The 21,144-nt window shown below is 40.0% G+C and overlaps 1 protein-coding gene and 1 non-coding gene across 2 annotated transcripts; both read right to left on the reverse strand.

Moving 5' to 3' along the window:
- Positions 1 to 625: 625 nt before the first annotated feature.
- Positions 626 to 21,143, reverse strand: LOC128047319 (mitochondrial import inner membrane translocase subunit Tim23). Its single transcript, XM_052639453.1, has 7 exons — positions 20,889 to 21,143; positions 18,326 to 18,384; positions 10,840 to 10,933; positions 10,542 to 10,626; positions 8,248 to 8,306; positions 6,398 to 6,508; positions 626 to 1,128 (listed from the first exon to the last, which is right to left on the reverse strand). Exons 1-7 carry the CDS (start codon positions 20,992 to 20,994, stop codon positions 1,013 to 1,015), a joined length of 630 nt encoding a protein of 209 aa, XP_052495413.1. The 5' UTR covers positions 20,995 to 21,143; the 3' UTR covers positions 626 to 1,012.
- LOC128049133 (small nucleolar RNA SNORA74) lies at positions 8,667 to 8,866 on the reverse strand. Its single transcript, XR_008199497.1, has one exon. It is a non-coding gene; the product is annotated as a small nucleolar RNA SNORA74 (small nucleolar RNA).
- Position 21,144: the final 1 nt, after the last annotated feature.

Consider the following 21,144-nt stretch of genomic DNA (forward strand, 5'->3'; position numbering starts at 1 on the left):
TGGTATCTTTTGGTTACAAGCACAGCTGAGAAACACTTGAACATAAAAAGTTCTTATATTCACTTAAAATAAAATGCTGTTTTATCACTCCTGAATTAGCAAACAGGTATGTTATTACTATATGCTGTTGTCCTCTGGTTTTCTGCCAAATTCCTCCTAGCTAGATGTGTTCAGAAAGGCTCTACTTCACTTTCTCTGTAATCATAATAGCCACCAGTTGTTTATTACATATATGTGTGACCTAGAGTGCATTATTTGATTAATTTCATTTCATAATGAGAAAACAAACTCAGAAATCACGTAACTCGTCCCCCTTTCTGTCGCTTTCCCGGGGCTTCCTTAGAAACTTCCAGCTCTGTCTATGCCATCTCTCTCATCGTCCCCAGTGAGACTGAGTTAGGATTGTTTTAGCACAGTACACCGACGGTATAATAGTTAACCTGAGATATCTTGAGGCTGTTTAGTGTCAGCTCTGTTGGAGAAAAATTTTTAACCTAGTTGCTAATGCTGCTAGTAGCCCTTCACTTCATCACAAACATGAAAACATGCTTTGGCCTATGGGAGCAGAGATAAGTCAAGAGCAACTTTGGAGAAACACCCACTATGTTAATGTTGGAGTTAGGACTTCAGTTCTATTTTCACCCTTTATTGGGAATACAGAGCAATACTACAGTCTTGGATCATTAAATGAACAAATGTGGCTGGTACAGTATTGACAAGCAGGCCTGCATTCTGGGATTAAGTGGTTTTCCAGAAGTGGGTACGAGCAAAAACAGGTGCAAGGTCTTCTTAGGAGAACCACATCACTCAGCCGCCAAGGGGTGTTTTGTCTTCAACTCAGTAAAGGCTGGAAGGAGTGCCAGTCCTGGTCAACCATCCATGTTCTTCATCACAGCAAATTGGAATCTCTAGTTTTTCAAATTAGTTGTAGAAGAGTAAATGCCTCCAGACTGACTTATAAACTGATCAGGGTGACTACTAAGCGTCCTCCGTTTGTAAACTAGCAGAATCTTCAGAGTGACTGCTGGAGCACAGAACCCTTCATGTGCTCCCAGTTGTTGTACAGAGCGTAGAGGCTCGTAAGCGTTAGTCCTGCTAGGCCGCCTCGTGCTGCCCCTCGAAGGCCGCCTGGGAGAGGAAAAGGGAGAGTGTCATTACACACTTGGGCTGCACACTGTCCCATCAGAGGGCGACCTAAGAGGTTTGCGAAGCTGAGACACACTCTTCAGATTTATGAAGATTCCATCCCAAACAGGAGAGTAAGCTCTGAAAATAATAAACCAAGACTGAAATTCAGTAGACACAGATTCCCCCTAAGTCACCTGCTTAATATGTAAACGATGCATCCATAGTAACAGCCTGTTTTCACTTTTAATCTCACAGTTATCAGCATGGTGTTTTGACTTTCCTCAATCTGACTTGATCCTAGGACATTTTTGGACAAGACCTTATGCTTCTTACTGAAATCCCAGGCAGATCAGTAATTCCCTGCTAGTCCTAACTTTCAGAACTTCACTGGCACTGCCAATTGATTTAAGGTGGTATGTAAACAAGGCGATACCCTCTTTGGAGACGGTATTAACAGGCTTTGGACTCTGCACAGGTCCTCTAAATATTAATTTTGAAGACTCAAGACAGTGGTGGGAGATAAGATGGCTGTAATCAAGGTCTGAGTTGGGTGCTGATGAAGCACCGACTCTCCCATTACCTATCCCTATTCTGATGTTTCAGAAAATCTCCAACTAATGAGCAGAGACGTAACTTAGCATCATTTAGTCACTCAGTCGTGTCTGACTCTGTTGCAACCACAAGGACTACAGCCCACCAGGCTCCTCTGTCCCTGGAATTCTCCAGGCAAGAACACTGGCGTGGGTTGAATACTGGAGTGGGTTGCCGTTTCCTTCTCCAGGGGATCTTCCTGACCCACAGATCAAACCTGGGTCTCCTGCTTGGCAGGCACATTCTTTACCACTGAGCCACCTGGGAAGCTCCAAGCATCGTCATACTAGTGGAAAAACATTCCAGGATTAGGATTAGACTTTGAGCTATTTTTGCTTAACAAAAGAATTTTTTTCACGTGGAAAAAGATTATGGAATAGCTATTTCATTTGAAATGCAGAAACAGTGTTTCAACCAGTTACCTGAAAATAGTCACCAAGTCTAGTAAAAGGAATGGGGGTACCCAAAGCAGCTTTTAAGAAATGCTTGATGTTCTCTTAACAGTTTCACAAATAAGTAGGGATAACAGACTTCAGGTAGTCTGTATGGTATCTATGGAGTATTTGTTGCAAGTCATGTGTTAGGAAAGCAAAGGTCCAGTGTTTATGGTATACCCTATTAGAAACCCTTTAGCTACATTCCAGTAAATTCCATGAAATTCAGTGACACTGGTGAGTTAGAACACTTCAGACCAACCATTTCTGCAATGCACGTCCTGCCAGATGGCTTCAGGTGATAGATTAAAGGGTTACTCCCTCTAGGAGCCTCTCTAGCCTGAAGACTTTAGATAGCTGACTGGCTTAGGCTTCAACTCTGAAGTACCCCAATTATCTCTCTTAAACAAACCCAAATAGAAACTGCAGGCATCATCTATAAACAGCCATCAAATATGTAGGAAGGGGGATGATACACAAAAAAATTTAATCACAGTAAATGGGAGATATTTCCTTCAAGTCTATCTCATCTATCTTGCCACACTTAAGATTAGGCATGACAGCTGCATTTGCAACTATTCAATGTGGCTGGAAAATGGGCTGACAGTGAACTTCAGACCAAATTTCTAGAAATGGAAAAAATAAGCAATGAAGCCCAGGAAAAATAAATGCCATCTGAGACAGCATCGCTATGGTTCAGATATTAGAGTGAAGTTTTCTGAGTGTAATGAATGTTCTTTAAGCAGGTTACAAAACCAGAAGACTCCAGTGTAAACCGGAAGCTATAAAGATTTAAGAACTTTGGGACGTCAGTGGCATATTAAGTGTCTCTTAACAGTTTATCCCCTAGAATGCCTTCTACTTCCATACCAAAATGAAACAACCTTAGTACAAAACATAACCCTTTTGTACTAGCCTTCTCTGAAGGCTAAGAAAAAATTGTTTCTAGCACGACTGAGCAACTGTTTCTAGCAAGAAGATACCAAACATGTACTGTATGATTTACTAATAATCACAGTAATCCTGACTCAGTGAAATGTGCTCAGTCATGTCCAACTCTTTGCAACCCCATGGACTATACAGTAGCCCATGCAGTTCTCCAGACCAGAATACTGGAGTGAGTGGCCTTTCCCTTCTCCAGGGGATCTTCCCAACCCAGGGACTGAGCCTAGGTCGTGCTGCAGGTGGGTTATCTACCAGCTGAGCCACCAGGGAAGCCTGGCTCAAGGGTAGCCTTTCATTATGTTTTAGTTTTAACTCTTTCCAATAATGTCAGGGTTTTCCATCTGGTTGATCTGTTAAAGAATTTAACAGCCTTGGCTTTAGGCTTTCTGTAACAAAACAACCTTTGCCCAACTAAGTACAGGAAGTTGATTAGCAAATACACTTGCTCTGAACACAGTGAACCAAATGAGGCCAATGGTTAACCTCTATAAAGCAAAACAAACATGAGGCTTCTGTTTTATTGTCTGTCTTTTGGATCCTTATACAATTCTTCCAAAAAGGGCAAATGTCATCTCTTCTAAACCTGGGAAAATGAGGCCCAGAATATTTAAGTGCCTAGTTTATTTGGTATAGAGCTGATTACTGGCAGAGCTAACACACTGAACTGATAATTACTTCAGTACAGGGGTCAGCACATTTTTTTTTGAAACAGATGGAAAATAAACCCACTTTTTACCCGCATGTTTCTAAAGAATATGTATCTTGCTATTTCTTGATGTTTCGATCCTACATATTGTAGATACATATAACCATGTAAAATTTTCACTATTTTACAATGTAAAATACATTCTTAGTCTGCAAACTGTGAAGAGACAGGCATCTGGCCAGAAGGAGCCTGTTGCCCTGTTTTAGGGGAACGGTCTTACCTACACACTGAGACAGCTTACAAATTCAACAAATTTCTGCACTATTTAACTTAAATTGTTTTTAAAAAATTCTTTTTAAAATTGTGATAAAATACACGTAACAAAAAATTTACCATTGGTAAGTGTACACTTCAGTAGCATTACGTACACTGACACTGGGCTACCAGCATCCATCTTCTTTCCTTCGTGGTTTAGGCTGACTCTAGACTAGAGGAGTACCTAAACTGTCTTCCAAATCCTTGAACATGGGAGTTTTTAATAAATTCCTGCCACACAAAATTCTGTGCTTTGTTTTAAGTGGCGTCTAAACCAGAAATCAGTAAAAGACACTGCTTTGCCTCCGTCCGCAATTTTGATGTGCTGAATTAAACTAGTCAGCTGGGAACTAGGAACCAGTGTTGGAATTCTGGGTCAGCAGGTCATTCACCTCTTCTGTGTTCCACAATTGTGGTGGAAACTGAAATCTGAAAAACGGAAACCCACTTGTCACCTGACAAAGCAGTAACGAATGTTCTTTTTCGCTTTTCCTCTTCTGAGCCATGAGCATTCTTTTCCATAATTTCTGTCGGAGGCGCCCCAGGCTGGGAAGATGCTATTCCTGCAAGGAAGTCCTGGACACAGAGCACTAGGCTCTCATTTTTCTCCTGTGATAACCCCAAGTCTTCAGCCTTCCCCTTTGTATCTTTAACATATGTGTGATGTGTCTTAAACGAGGTGGTAATTCAGTCCATTCTTATACTTAAGGCTGCCCCCAACACAGGAAATGCTGTAATGGCTGACGCTGAGTAAGAAAGCAGGGACTGGTGAGGATTGAGCTGAAGCTCCCGTGTCCATCCCCTGGGGTAGCAGCGCCCCCAGTGCAGCTCCTGCCATCTGCTACCGTATACAACGTGAGCCGTGTGTCTTCCATTTTTGCAAAAGAAGCTAAAATCTCCAGATTTTTGTGTGGAATCTCCTGTTCCTTAAATTTTACTTTGATCTTTCCATAAACACAGTTTGGGCCGATTAAACACTTGCTGGCTGAGTGCCACCCCTGTGGAGCCAATTAAGGTTTTAAACTCCTTTGTCTGACCCCAAAGATTTTCAGTGTGAAAGCATTTTTAGGTTTTTAACAAGGTTTTTCTATGCCAACATTTTCGTGTATACAAAAGATATGTCCTGTCTTATTGTGCCTAGGAGATATTTCCTGTCTTATTATGCCTAGCTCTGCTGATGTGTATCAGAACAGGCACGTGTTGCAAGAAGTCTTGTGAGCTCTTAGGGGTACGATTCCAAATGTTACCATTTTCAGTATTAAAAAAGCCTCTTGCTCTCAGACATACCATGAAATTTTAGATTTTATATCCTGTAAGAGAGACTTCTCTCTCATTTCTAGTAAAAGTGAGGCAAAAAATGCTACTTGATGTTTGTGATGGAGGAACTACCTAAGAACAAAAATTACTTAATCAAGTGTCTGAAGCATAATAAAACAAACAAAAGTACTGTTCAGAGGCTTGAGTACAAAACATAAATAGGCAATTATGGCATAAATTTAGGCAATTTAAAACAGAAATGTGGGAAAAATCTGGGGCTGTCACTAGTTTTATGATCTTTTGAAAAAGAACGTCTTTAATGTGCTCATCCATAAAACTGGGGTATTGTGATTATCACTTCACAGAGTTTGACAAGTTATATATTAAGTGATTATTACTGAGAATATAACCATAACTCAGCAAATGTTCATTTCTTTTCCATCTTAGAGGACAATTTGATATTTGATCTTCATCCAAGTAATTCTGATTCAACACTTAGGATTTACTCCACCACTGTTCATAACAACATCACGCACGGCAGCCAAAGGCAGAAGCAACCAAAGTGTCCACTGACAGATGAATGAACAAAATGTGGTATATATGTATGATGGCGTACTATTCAGCCTTAAAAAGGAAGGAAATTCTGATACATGCCATACTGTGAGGTTATACTAAATGAATAAGCCAGTCACTAAAAGAAAAACACTACACGCCTGCACTCCCATGAGGCCCCTCGAGGCATCCGATTCATAGAAAGTAGAATGGTGCTTGCCAGGGGCCGCAGAAGGGGGAAGGGCAGAGTTGTTGTTTAGTGGGCCGAGTTCAGTTTTATACGATGAAGAAAAGTTCTGCAGTTGCATAACAATGTTAATATACTTAACATAATTGAACTGTACATTTAAACAGTTTGGATGGTCAATTTTATGTGTATTTTATGAAAATTAAAAAATAAAATCGCAAACCGTGAGGTATCAAAGAACACTATACTACCAAAAAAAAAATCCTTTTAAAAACTACAGTATGGCCAAAAAGCATACTTCAACTGTATTAAGAGACAGTCCCACCATCTAATGGCACCTACCTGTACATTTATACAGCAGGCCTGTCACAGTTCCAGCTGCTACCGTGTTAAGGTCATCTTCTGCACCTCTCGTCTTCTCAATGATGACTCCAAATGCACTATAAAGCAAAGCTACAAGGGCGATGGAACGGGTCACAATAAAGAAGTGAACTGAAAGTCAGTGTGGCAATGATATTCAGACAAACGCCTTCTACAGACATCATGAGACATATAAGCAATGATCACTGGAACACTGTTTGTAGTAACAAAAGCTTAGCAACTAATCAAGTGACTTTCAAGAGGGGACTGATCCAGAGAGACTTTCCACACAATGGAATACTATGCACTCAAAATGCAGGAAGAGCTCTGCTCACTAACATGTAAAGCAGGCACATGTGTGTGTGACTCTGGATAGGCAAAGAAAATGTTTGGAAAGCAAAGAAATTTATTAGCTATTTATGGAAAGTAACACTGCGGAGACCCAGGAAGAGTATCTTTTTCACTTCCATTTATTTGTTAACAGCTGTACTTAGAATTTAGAAACAAAAGCAAAACACATGCATTTCTATTTTAAGAAAAATACAACTTCAAGACAATGAGCTTTAGTTTCTGCACATGTGAAAACTCTAACAATAGCACTATTGAGTTTACCAAGCGTTTCCCCTAAATCGCCATTCTCTTCCAGCTCTAAAGAGACATAATGCATGAATGCATTACCTCTTCTCCTGCCCTTTTTCAAAATTACAGCAAACTCGGCCTCACAACTCCTCTGCTGTGAAGTTTTTATACTTCTACAAAGGCTCTTCTTCCAGTTTCCATTTATTTAACTGAAACTAAACTTGAGCAAAACATCATAACTGATCACATTGTAAGGAAAACATACAGGGTAACTGACCATTCCAGCTTGCTCAGAATGGGTATTTCTGGAACATTAACTGAACTGAGAATGTCCAGGGCCTCACTCTAGGTACAAGCAATCTCACAAGCATCGACTCAAAGGAGGGTGGCTGCAAGGGGGAGGGGTATTGGGGGCACAAGCAGCACAGGGAAGTAGCCCTTTACCAGGATCCCAAACGCAAACCTGACTGTCTAAGGGTGACCATGTCCTGCTTCCAAAGCCTATGACAAGGCTAGGATCTCTGTCACACAAGAGGCCTCTCTTATCTTTTGACAAGCTACCTACATTTTCTATTACTTAATCTGCCATCAGTTAAAAGACTTTCAGATACAGAAAACTTTGGTCGAGGGCATAAGTGCCGTAAGTAAGCTTCTTATATTAGTCACGAATAATCAAGAGAGTCAATCATTCATAAACACTATAGTATGAAAGCATTTGTTGCTAAGTACTACTAAATTATACCTTCCTTAGAACTGCAAATATTTCCAGTATCTACAAAGGCCCTGTTGCAACTCAGGCAGTTAGTCTGAGAAATCTCATTAGGTAAACAGGATGATGAATGGGCTATTAGGAAAACATATCAGGAGGGCTGGATTCCTCCTCATATCTGCTATAGAACCTTGAGCTTTTCCTAACACACAAAAACATCTGCCTTGTTGCTAAACTATCTGGATTTCACTGAGTTAAAATATGATTTTATTTGGTGCCTTGATGCGATAGGAGAGTATGTAGTGTTTAAAACATTTAGCAAAGAGTATATTCACAATGGTATTAGTACCTGGCATTATTTTGCTATGTATCAATAGTTTATGATCTTTTCCTAAGTAGTATTTACACTGCTCACCAGAGCGGATTTAAACATAATTATGAACATCCCAGCACCAGAATTTTAGTTGATCAAATTGTTCATGATACATGTACATTCTTTCTTTGTAATGATCATGATTTATTATAAAGTGAGATATCTACTTACCCAGAGAACCTAGGGTATTAGCCCAAAGTGCCCCTTGCCTAGTCACCATATTCAAGATCCTACCAGGGCAGAAAGAGAAAGAATCTGTATTTAGAACCAGTATTGCTTTAGTGTTTAGAAAACCATATAACATCAATTTTAAATATATAAACACAATACCCAAAGTTTTCTTAATTTTATTTTTTTAATTTTAAAACTTAACACCTCCTTAGAATTCAATAAGGAATCCTTTTACTTTACATAAATGAAGGTTAGGTTAAAAACTCCCAATGTTTTGGTGCAATGCATAAAGAAAATTCTAATTACTAAATACATTAAATTATTAAATATATAAAAGGTGTGAATGATATCCTGGACTGTATCTTACAAGCACCCAGAGAGAAGGAAAAAGCACCCCATTAGAGACCTGAGGAGTGTTCTGTGTCTGCTCCCACACCAGCGCTAAGCGGCCACGGGGAGCACTTAGCACACTCTCAGGGGAGCATGGCCCTGCCCTCACCAGTGCCGGACGCCGCCAGGACAGCGGCGGAGGCGACTGGAGCAGAGGACAGAGCCTTCCTCTCCCAGCAGAGCAACACTGTCACAGGAACGGCCGTCCCGACAGCTGACTGCTGCTGGGAACCACGGAGTTACAATAGCAAGCAGTAAAGAGCCCGTTTAAACTAATGCTCAATAATAACAAAACTCTGTATTACTTCTAAAGGATTATTTAAAAAATTAGTAATGGTTACAAATATTGTTAAACAGTGAATTGCTACATATTTACTAATATTTTAAGTTTAGCACTTAATTGTTTTTCATTTGTGATAAGCTTCTAAAACTATTAATTTTCATTACTGTATTGCTGGTGGCACTGCAAAGTGGCAAAGTTCTTTGGAACATGATTGGGCAACATACTTTCATTTACTGGGTCCTTACCTACTTCCCACTGTAATCATCTCTTAATAGATTAAAGACAGAAAGTAGAGAAACTTACCCAAGATCCCAATAAGTAATGAATCTGGGCTTTGAAACTATATAGATCTTTTCTGGCCTGAAACCTGATTATCTTTCCATTTTTTAAATGCTATCTCTGTCTAAAAAAATCAGAATGAGTATATAAAAGAAAATGATGTATAAGATTTAAAAAATCTGACTTTAAAAAGGCAAACTAATTCAACTCTCTCAAAAATTTAATAACTATGATGGTTTTCAGAAACAAAGGTTATCTTTTCTAAGAGACTTTCCAAATTGTTATTTAATAATATGATGCTGGGGATTTGTTTCAAAATAATATGAGAGGGGAGAAAGTGATGGGACACAATTGGTCCTGGTGCTGGTTAGTGGTTGTTGAACTTGGGTTATGGTATATATTCAAAACTATCCATAATACAAAAAGTAAAAAAAAAACAAAACTGGAGTAAAGAATGAATATTACCAACATAAATACAAAAATATTCAAGGATCTGAGCTTGTAAAGCAAGGGCAGTGATCCATACAGTAACAGGAAGGTGAAAAGTTTGAAAGGCCTTCATGTTTCCCAAGATTTCATTCTAACACACCTGCTGCCATCTGCTGGCTAAGGAAAACGGAGCTTAAAGAAAGACACATACTGTGTCCTTCCACTCATATGAAGCATAAAATGCACTTTGTTTAGAAAACCTAAAAAACATTATTTAAGGAGCAGCAAAAGGGTCTGGTCATGTTTGCTTCTTAAGTAGGGTGAAGATGCACATTATGTACACTTTCTGACTTGTTTATTTGCACTTTCCCTTCTCTACAAACTTCAGTTTCCTAAGATAAGACTATCTTACTCCTTTCAGAACTACCTCTAAGTTCTAGGAATTTCATGGACATTTTCTGCGCCTTTGCATTTCAGAAATGGAGGGTGAAGTCAATGAGTAATTCAATCAAATGACAGCAAACTTAGTAATTAGTCTTATGTGCTTCTTATTTCTTCACTTACCATGTCCTATGGTTTTGCACAGCCCTGAACAATCCAAATAATGTACTAGTAATTCAACAATTTGAAAAGCATGTGATACAGGCCTGCAAAATAGAACAGGTGCAGCTGAGAAGTGAGGCTGGAATAGCCCCAGCTGATGGACACTGATTCAAAAATCACTCCTAAAAGCTTAGACCCAGCAACTTGATTCCTAAATTCCTTTTATAATGAATAAGGGGAAAACACCAGCAAAAAAATTGACCAAAAATTATGCAGTACTCTAAATATTGTAATCTCAAGGTCGTGCTCATTAGGCCAACAAAGTAGAGATTAATACTCAAACATCAGTATGTCATCACATGAGACTTACTGTACATTTCTTGGTTTGGACCAGGCCATGTTCTGGGTTTCCTTCAATCCTAGCCGTAGACCATTCATTGCCCCAAATGTGGCCCCTGGAAAATCAGAGTAATAATTCATTCAAATAATCAGCTTTATATTAAAGAACAATTATACTTGATTCTTTTCCATTTTTATTTAATAAGAAAAAATGTAAATAATGATTTTTTTAAAAAACACCCTGAAACTATTATTTTAATTGCCTTGGATTTTAAGCACTTTTGACTACCTGGATTTAGGACACTTAAAAACCATATATAAATACCAACCTGTCATACAACATCCTCCAATGGTAAAGAAGGCCAGTTCAAATCTGCCCCGGGTTTTATTAGCTCCAGTTGGTAAAATAAACTCATCTGTATCCTACAGGGATAATAATAAAATCAAGTTCAGCTCCCCTCAACACATGTATTACACTTGCAAAATGTTTAATTTTTCAAAGGAGTTTTTCACAGAATGTAAAACGTAAATTAAGGAAAACTCCACTATACTTTGTCAAACAAAGATAAAACTTTCTGCAACAAAAGCAACATATAAACCAAAGTGAAATGAAGTACATAATATATACAGTTATGTTCATTAGTTCTTAGGAGAAATTCTTGCTCAGAATTTAGCTTCTCAATGTGAATTTGATAGATTATACGTAATTTGCCTTCACGATAAATTTGACAATTTAAGAGTGCCATCTCTATAGAAAGGCAAACTGAAAGCTATGAGAGGTAACAAAAAACCAGTCTGGAAGGAGAAAATAACTCATTCTGTAGCTATTAATACTATTTATCAACCACCATTTTACTATATGTTAAGACCAAATGTTCATGAAAAACGAGCAGAAACGAGAGAAGTATAATAGACTGGATCACTTACACAAGGGCAAAAACACCACTTTAACAGTTCTTAACTGTCTGGAGGGCATGTATTCCTTTTATAATCTCGGAAAGCTACTAGAAGGAAAGCTACCCTCCTCCTAGTAAGCGCACACACAAAATCTGGTATGAGCTCCCTGCCCTGAAGATCACGCAGGAACACTAGGTCGAGAGGCATCACTGCCAGAGCACGACAGGATCGATTTTGCAATGCAGTGCACTTTCAGGAAGAGCAAACACACTCACACTTCTGCCAAGCTTTCTATATAAAAATAGCTGAAATCAGCTCCTGAACCATAGCACACACCCTTAACACAAAATGTGAACAGATAAACATCACTTTGGCAAACACTGGCCTTTGGTAAATGCGTTCACGACTAGGAAAACTCCACCTCTACACTAGCTCTGATTTCTGGCTTGTGCATAAATTCTTACCCAAAATTGCACAAATAAATAAACACATGTACTCTCATCACACAGAAATGGTCTGCTGAGCAATAATAAGCAAATCTGAATAGATTCTATGTCTAAATATATTAAACATATATTTGTAAATTCTGAGTGCTTCCTGACTTTTCAAGTAATGACTTAGTTTTACATTGTGCTTCTTAAGGTTTTTAGGAATGCTGTATTTAATATGATGAGGTAGACAAATATGATGATTATTTATGATCCAGAAATGAACCCTAATACAAATGGGGGGAAACACGGTGGCCATAATCAACATTAGCAGGTACAGTGCACGTCATCACTGACTCACTCCTCAGTGAGTGAGTCAGCCTTGCATTCCTGAGATAGCCAGCAATTACTCTCTGATGTTGTGTGTGTGTGTGTGCGTGCATTAAATAGCTCAGTCATGTCTGACTCTCTGCGACCCATAGACTATAGCTAGCCAGGCTCCTCTGTCCGTGGAATTCTCCAGGCAAGAATACTGGAGTCGGTTGCCATGCCCTCCTCCACGGGATCTTTCTAACCCTCTAGCGTGTTCTGAATTGGCAGGTGGGTTCTTTACCCTCAGTGCCACCTGGGAAGCCCTTTTGATGTTGTAAACTGAGTTTTTGCAACTTTATTTGTGTTGAATCAGCAATTTCTCCAAAAAAAAAACAAACCCAAAAAACAAATCATCAAAACCCCACAAAAACAAACAACAAAAAACTGAGGCTAATATAAACCTTAAAATGTATAACCCCTAATTTCAAATGTTTGTATTCATCAGACCACTCTTATTTCCATAGGCTTTTGAATAAAAATAACCTGATCTAATAAAATAAACTCAGGTAGTAAAGATTTTTTCTTTTTCACATGTACTGATTTGGTTTAAGATTAAAAAGATTCCCACTTTAATGATCTCTTAAAACTTTGTTAACTTCTCACACAATATTTTTATGGGGTTCAAAAGCTAATTACTTGTTGCTTCTACATGTAAATCTCCCATCTGTGCTCTGATCTCTGCTCCTGATTCAGAAGTGCACACACAGAAGCAGGCGGCCACTGCTGCTGAGCCCCCTCACCCCTGCTCACTCCTAGGGTTTTGAAGAAAAGCTGGGAGCTGCTTGCCTTACTGTTTCCTCCTTCATGAACTGGACATTAAAGACTAGAACATTCAAAAGCAATTTTATCTAAAGGAAAAATCAGAAAGAGACAACACACGTCCAGGAAAAAAGTGTAGGCTCTGAAAAGGACTGAGAAGAGCTTCAGTTTATACTCCAGGCTGGCCCTCAACGCAAAGGCAGCCTGTATGAGTAAAACCCAAACAACAACCAAATAAAGGCAACCCTCAGGGAAGGCAAGAGGGTCTCATCTCCAGAGTTAACCACGTTGTTAGAAATGTCCGATTTTCAACAACAACAAAAAATCACAAGGCATACAAAGCAATAGGAAAGTATGGGCCATTCAATGGGAAAAAAAAGATCAACAGAACTGTCCCTAGGAAACACCTGATAGGAGATTGACTAGGCTTTAAAACGAAAGCCTAGATCTAAATGACTTTAAAGTAATCGTCATAAAGATGCTCAAAGACCTAAGGAAGATGTGGAGAAAGTTAAGACAATGTATGAACAAAATGGAAACAGAAGGAAAATCTAGAAAGAAACCAAAAATAAATTCTGAAACTGAAAAGAACAGCTGGTAAATTCACTAAATGGATTCAAAGATTTGAGCAGGTAGAATGGACAATCACCAATTATAAGACGATAGAAATTACTGAGTCTTAGGATCAGGAGGAAATATAATTGAACAGAAGTGAACAGAGAGCCTTAAGGATCTTTGTGATATTGCAAAGCAGACGAGAATACAGACTGTGAGTCACAGGAGAATGTTCGAAGAAGCAATGGCCGAAAACTCCCCCAAATTTGATAAGAGAGATGCAAGTGAACATTCAAGAAACTCAATAAACACCAAGTAAGATACATTCAAAGAGACTCATACTGGGATGTATTAAAATCAAAAGTTTTGAAAGCTACAGAGAGAGATTCTTGAATGTAGCAAGAGAGAAGCAACTTATATATAAGGATCCTCAATAAGATTATCAGTCAGTTTCTCAAGAGAAACTTTGGAGGCCACTAGGAAGTGGGCTGTTAATTATCAGTCAATTTCTCAAGAGAAACTTTGGAGGCCACTAGGAAGTGGGCTGACGTATAAAACTGTCCTTCAAAAATAAGGAGATATTAAAGATTCCCAGAAAAATAAAAGTTGAGCGAGTTTGTGACCACTGAACCTGCCCTGCAAGATACGATGAAGGGAGTCCTGCAAACCACAATGAAAGGACAAGAGAGTGAAGCACAGCCTGATGAAGGGCAGAGAGTGTAATAAAAGCAAATAAATGGACAGTTGTCAAAGGACTACTGTAGCTTATGTTTTTGACTCCACCTTTGTATTTCTACATAACTTTAAATTTTAAAGGGTTTAAAAGAATTATTAGATTATGTTTTTGAGCACATGATGTATAAAGATACAGTTCTGTGACATCAACAATTGAGAGGGGCAGGGACAGGTGGTAAAGGAGCAGTATTTTTGTATGTTACTAAAGTTAAACTGGTATAAATTCAAATTAGTGTTATAACTTTAGAAAACTGCTATAGAGTATATATATATATATAAAAAAAAGGTCATGAGAAAGGAATTTAAACAATTCCCCACAAAAACATCAAACACAAAAGAAGTTATTAATGTAAGAAAGGAGAGACAAAAAAGTTAGGTTACAGAAAATGAAGAGCAAAACACCAAAATCTCTCCTCAGCAGCAACCACTTTAAAGTGTATTCAACTCTAGACAAAAGACAGAGATTAGCGCAATGCACTCAGAAATGTGATCCATTTATACATACGGTGGCTACAACAGATTCCCTTTACTTCCAAAGACACAAAATGATTCAAAGTGAAAGGACGGAAAAAGATAGTCCATGCAAATAATAACCAAAAGAGCACGGTGGCTGTATTAAAATTAGAAAATAAAAAGTTTATAAGAAACAAAGAATGATATTACATCAGTAAAGTTTCAACACAGCAAGAAAATACAATTATAAAATAAACATTTACTTATCTAGTAACAGACCATCAAAATAAATTAAGCAAAGTGTCAGTCACTCAGTCATGTCTGAATCTTTGTGATCCTATGGACTGTGGCCCACCAGGCTCCTCTGTCCTTGGATTTCCCAGGCAATCCTGGAGTGGATTGCCATTTCCTTCTCCAGGGGATCTTCCTAACCCAGGGTTGGAACCGGCATCTCTTGCACTGGCAGGCAGATTCTTTACTGCTGAGCCACCAAGGAAGACCCCGTAATAAAGATTAGAGCAGAGATAAATGAAATAAATTACTGAAATCAGAAATGAAGGTGAGGATATCACTACTGATTCTAAAGAATTAAAAAGGATTATAAGAAACTGTCATTAACAAGTTTGTATGCCAACAAACTGAATGTTCTTGATGAAATGTACAAATTCCTAGAAACACAAAACTCACCAAGAAACAGAAAATCTGAAGAGACCAGTAAAAAGACTGAATCACTAATTAAAAAAAAATTTCACAACAAAGAAAAACCCTGGACCTGATGGCTTCACTGGTAAGTTTAATCAAACATTTAAAGAACTAACCCCCACTGCAGGGGTTCCCTGGTGGCCTAGTAGTTAGGATTCCAGACTTTCACTGCCATGGGCTGGGTCAATCTCTGGACAGGGAAGTCGTGGAGCACAGATGCAAAAAAAAAAAAAAAAAAAACACAAAAAACTCCAAAACCCTAACACCAATCCTCAAGCTCTTCCAAAACCCTGAAGTGGAGGAAATGCTTGGAACATTTCATGACTCTGGGTGTGAGGCAAGTATGGTCATACCAAAGCCAGACAGAGACACTGCAAAGAAACTACAGGCCAAAACCCCCCATGAACAAAAGACACTGCAAAAAACTACAGGCCAAAACCCCCTATGAACACTGCTGCAAAGTCTTAGACAAAAGTCCAGGAAACCAAAGCCAGCAGCATAGTCAAAGGGTTATACCTCATGACCAAGCGGCACTCCAAAGAAGCAAAACAATCTTGAAAAATGAGGAGCAATCCTGAAGGACTCACACTTGCTGATTTCAAAACTTACCAAAGCTACAATCCTCAATAAGCCTGACTGTATGCTGGTGCGGTGCTAGTATACATAAGGACGTGCACATCAACGGATAGAACAGAGTCCAGAAATAAACCTTTGCACATATGGTCAGACGATTCTTGGCTAGAATGTTAAGGCCATTAGACAGGGAAAAGACAGTCTTTTGAGCAAACGGTACTGTAAAAGCTGGATAGCCATATGGAAAGAGTGAAGCTGGATCTTTACCTAACACCACACACAAAAATTAACTCAAAATGGATCAAAGACTTAAATGGAAGACCCAAAGCTGTAAAACTCTTAGAAGAAAACACTGGGAAAAAAGCTTTGTCATAACACATTTAGCCATGATTTCTTGGATATGGCACCAAAGGCAACAAGTGATAAAACACAAATATTGGCCTTCGTGATTTTTATGCACCAAAAGACAACATCAAGAGTAAAAAGACAACTCACAGAATGGGAGGAAATACTTGCAAGTCATATATCTATAAGGGGGTAATACTCAGAATATACAGGGAATGACTAAAATTCAACATAATTCAAATGAACTGATTCCAAGTTGGACAAAGGAGTTCAACAGACGTTTTTCCAAAGATAGACAAAAGGCCAATAAGTACATGAAAAGTTGCTCAACATCACTAATCATTCATCAGTTCAGTTCAGTCGCTCAGTCGTGTCTGACTCTTTGTGACCCCATGAACTGCAGCACACCAGGCCTCTCTGTCCATCACCAACTCCCAGAGTTCACTCAAACTCACATCCATCGATTCAGTGATGCCATCCACCCATCTCATCCTCTGTCGTCCCCTCCTCCTCCTGCCCCCAATCCCTCCCAGCATCAGGGTCTTTTCCAATGAGTGAACTCTTCGCATGAGGAGGCCAAAGTATTGGAGTTTCAGCTTTAGCCTCAGTCCTTCCAATGAACACCCAGGGCTAGAAGACCTACAAGATCTTTTAAAACAAACACCCAAAAAAGATGTCCTTTTCATTATAGGGAACTGGAAAGCAAAAATAGGAAGGCAAGAAACACCTGGAGTAACTCCAGCAAATTTGGCCTTGGAGTACGGAATGAAGCAGGGCAAAGGCTAATAGAGTTTTGCCAAGAGAACGCACTGGTTGTAACACTCTCTTCCAACAACACAAGAGAAGACTCTACACATGGACATCACCAGATGGTCAACTCCAAAATCAGACTGATTGTATTCTTTGCAGCCAAAAATGGAGCAGCTCTATACAGTCAGCAAAAACAAGACCAGGAGCTGACTGTGGCTCAGATCATGAACTCCTTATTGCCAAATTCAGACTTAAATTGAAGAAAGTGGGGAAAACCACTAGACCACTAATCATTAGGGAAATGCTAATCAAAACTACAGTAAGTCACCACTCCAGTCATTTTAATAATGATTCTCAAAAAATTCCAGATAATAAAAACTGTTGGTGAGAATGTGGAGAAACTGGAATCCTTGTGCACTGTTGGTGGGAATGAAAAATGGCACAGCTGCAGTGGAAAACAGTGTAGCAGTTTCTCAAAAAATTACAGATATGATTGCCCTGTGATGGGACAATTCTACTTCTGGATGTACAACCAAAAGAGCTGAAATGAGGATCTGGAAAAGGTGTTTATACACCAAAATTCACAGTAGCACTACTCACAACTAAAACCTGGAAGCAATCCAAGTGTCCACAGGACACGTGAATGGATAAGCAAAATGGGATATTACACGGCCTTGAAAGAAAGGAGACTCTGACACACGCTACAATACATACGAGCCTTGAGGGCATTATGCTGACTGAACTAACTCCGCCACACACACACACACAGACTGTATGATTCCACTTATTTCAGGTGCTCAGAGCATTCAAAAATCGTCAGACAGAAAGCAGAAGGGTAGTTGTCAGGAACTGGGAGGAAGGAAAAAGGAGCTACTGTTTAACGGGCACAGAGTTTCACTTCACAACATGAAAAGCATGGCACTCGTAGGTGGTAACAGCTATACAGAATTAGGAATGCAACCACTGAACAGTACAGTCAGAGATGGCAAATTTTGTTAGTTTTATCACAACCTTAAAAAAAAATGAAAAAACAAAACAAAAAACCAACCAAACCCCCAAATCCTTTAATCAACTAGTGTCAGGAAGGGATGCAAGGCAAACCCGTGGAGTTTGTGGGGGAAAAGGGTGAAAGAGGAGCAGAGACTTGATGCCTCTAGAAGCACATATCACAGGTCAAGTCAACATAGGTACCTGCGGTTATTTTTTTAAATGGTAAGGTAGAGGACCAGACCAATAAAGTTCTTACCTGTACGAGATACCGTGGATCCACATTTAAATAAGGAGACAGAGGGTTCATACCAGTTACTAGAGAGAAAAGAAAGCAATATATTGCAATAAAAATTTAGTTATTTCATTTAGCATTAATTCTGCTCTTGATTCTTCAATGTGTTCTGCGATTCTGATTTACAATGCCTGCAAATTTTCCTCCCACTTTTCTGTCTTATCCTTCCTGCCTGGCAGTTTAGGGGCTGACTCCTCCTGGCGGCCTCAATCCTGCACTGGTGTTTCAGGCTCTCATATCAGGACACCGGCAGTAACAGGGACCAAATTACTGAAGTAGCAGGAAGCATAGCCCAGTTCATCCATAAAGCTAATTTCCCTCCACTTTACTACAAAAGTACCTGACAACTGTGTGTGTGTGTTAGCTGCTCAGCCGTGTCCGTCTCTTTGTGATCCAATGGACTGTAGCCTGCCAGGCTCCTCTGTCCATGCAGTCTCCAGGCAAGAACCCTGGAGTGAGGTGCCTTTCCCTTCTCCAGGGATCAAACCTGGGTCTCCTGCGCTGCACGCAGATTCTTTGCTGTCTGAGCCACCAGGGGCTATACACGTTGCAAAGTAAGACTGAGAACAGACAAACCAATTTCACGAAGGGGAAAAAATCACTCGGGTTATGTGTTGTGTATAAACATTTTAAGGCAATCCCTTCAGATCTAAGTGTTGACAGTTGCTGACAAAGTTGATTTCTATAATAGAGAATTCTAGGTCATCACCAGAAGGATGGAGGTCAGGGCAAAAGAAAACGGGAGCTCTCCGAGGGCCAGACTTGAATTCCATTACCTTTGAAGAGAGAAAAATCTATCACGGAAAAGTCAACTTCCTCATATTTTAAATTGAATCTTTGGATCCTCTGTATCTCAGATGGTTGTTCTCAAATCTATCCATTACCCAGGACTCTGGTCTTCTCATCAACCTGAAGGCCTGTTAGTTCTATATCCAAAATCTATCTTGAATGGTACTCACCGTCTCTACTGCTGCCATCCTAGTCCAATCACTACCTAATTGGACTCCATACTTGCTCCAGTCTCTCCAATTCACTTTCTAAATGGTAATTAAACTGACTTTTTTTTTTCCAGAAAAGGAAATCAATCTAAATGGCTTCCATTTACACTTGTAACTAAGTCCAAACTCCTTATAAAACACTTCATTAGCTGCCATTCCTTCGCCTCTAATCTCAGTATCTCCAGCCTCACCACCTCCCTTGTAGATTGTAGACACAATGGCCTAACAGCTGTTCCTTAAACACTTACCTCCTCTCAGACCTCCTGAATACCATTTGAATGGTATTCAGGTCACAGCTCAAATGTCAACAACCCTGAGTAGTTTTTCCTGGGCCATTTTTAAATGGCTTCAGCTCCCATTTGGAGAAGGAAATGGCAACCCACTCGTGTTCTTGCCTGGAGAATCCCAGGGACGGGGGAGCCTGGTGGGCTGCCGTCTACGGGGTCGCATAGAATCAGACACGACTGAAGTGACTTGGCAGCAGCTCCCATCACCATCTCAAAATCCTATCTGCCTTTACACATTTACCACTAATTGAAACACTTTACTTACTTGGCTCACTTCAATGGAATGGAAGCTCTGTGAAAACATCAGTCATTTTAAAAAATATAACTGCTGCAGTCCTGCACCCAGAAAACTCCATCTCACGAACTCAATCAATAGTGTGTACTCCTTGATCTCTTAATTCACCCTGAAATCTTAATGCAATAATGCCTTTTCACATTAAGGCAGTGCGCTTTGTGCTCCGAAACTCATGAACTAGCCATATCCTATAACTTACACGCAAACTATGTTCTAGATTCAGTTTTCACACAGGTGACACTAGGAATTTTAAAAGCCGTTTTTGTTTTTGAGCATAAAAGACCTAAAGAAAGAGTAGAGAGATTCTCAAGATAAAAGTTTTATAAAGCTCTTATCCTTCACCAACTTCCCACTATCTTTAAGTCCACGTTTTACTCATCCAGGTGAATACCCACAGTTAGAAAGTTCCAAAGATCAGGAATCCATGTTCGTGGTATTTAGGAGAGGGCGCAGGCAGGGTGTTCGCGCCTCCTTTCCTAAAATTCCTTCTTGGCTTCTTTTCCATATCTATAAAAAAGTTCAGTTCTGCAAGTTTCTCCACTTGACGCCTATTTCTTTCTCATCTGTATGCGTTATTCAGAGTGTTTTGCCCTGAAGGCTACTACTTCGTGGCTTAGGACATGTGACTTTGTGTTAAAAAGTTACCTATAGGCTCGATATGTGGGAGGAACGGTAAGGCAGGAAGCCTGAATACAAGGGGGAAAAAACATGCAGTATCTCCCGGATCCAAGTCAGCCACAGAGAGCTTCTCCGGGTCCACGGCTCCAAACACTCGTTCAGTGTTGGAAAATGCGGCCGTGCAGACACGCGGGCCCCACTACTGGTACTGAAGCTTGCGACCGCAGCAAAAAAAAGAAAAAAAGAAAGAGAGAGAACAGGACACACCGCACGTGTGGGGCGGTGGCAAGAACCAGTGAGAATGTTCGCAGGCGAGGCCTGATACTTACGCGGGACTCCAGCCAAATCCGCGTGCGAGTAGCCTGCCCCGCCGGCTCCGAAAAAGCCGGCCAACCCCCCAGTGGTTTTGTTGCCACTACCCCCGCCGCCCTCCATGGTGTCGCAGCAAACTGCCCGTCTGCTTCTCCCCGCCGCCTCCGGCCGAGGTAGTCTGCTCGGCCGTCGCTCCTCGGTAAGAGCGGGGAGACCCGCGTTACCACCGGCTCCTTCACACGCTGACCTTCCGGGCGCCGGTGCTCGCTAAAC

The sequence above is a fragment of the Budorcas taxicolor genome, chromosome 5 (genome assembly GCF_023091745.1).
Source record: "Budorcas taxicolor isolate Tak-1 chromosome 5, Takin1.1, whole genome shotgun sequence".
Taxonomy (NCBI): Eukaryota; Metazoa; Chordata; class Mammalia; order Artiodactyla; family Bovidae; genus Budorcas; species Budorcas taxicolor.

Bases quoted from the DNA above. Each gene is read 5' to 3' on its own strand.
- LOC128047319 (XM_052639453.1), bottom strand. From the start codon at position 20,994: ATGGAGGGCGGCGGGGGTAGTGGCAACAAAACCACTGGGGGGTTGGCC. The intron at 18,385-20,888 runs GTAAGTATCAGG...TTTTCTCTCTAG, and splicing joins GGATTTGGCTGGAGTCCCGC to TAACTGGTATGAACCCTCTG. The intron at 10,627-10,839 runs GTTGGTATTTAT...CTGATTTTCCAG, and splicing joins TGGAGGATGTTGTATGACAG to GGGCCACATTTGGGGCAATG.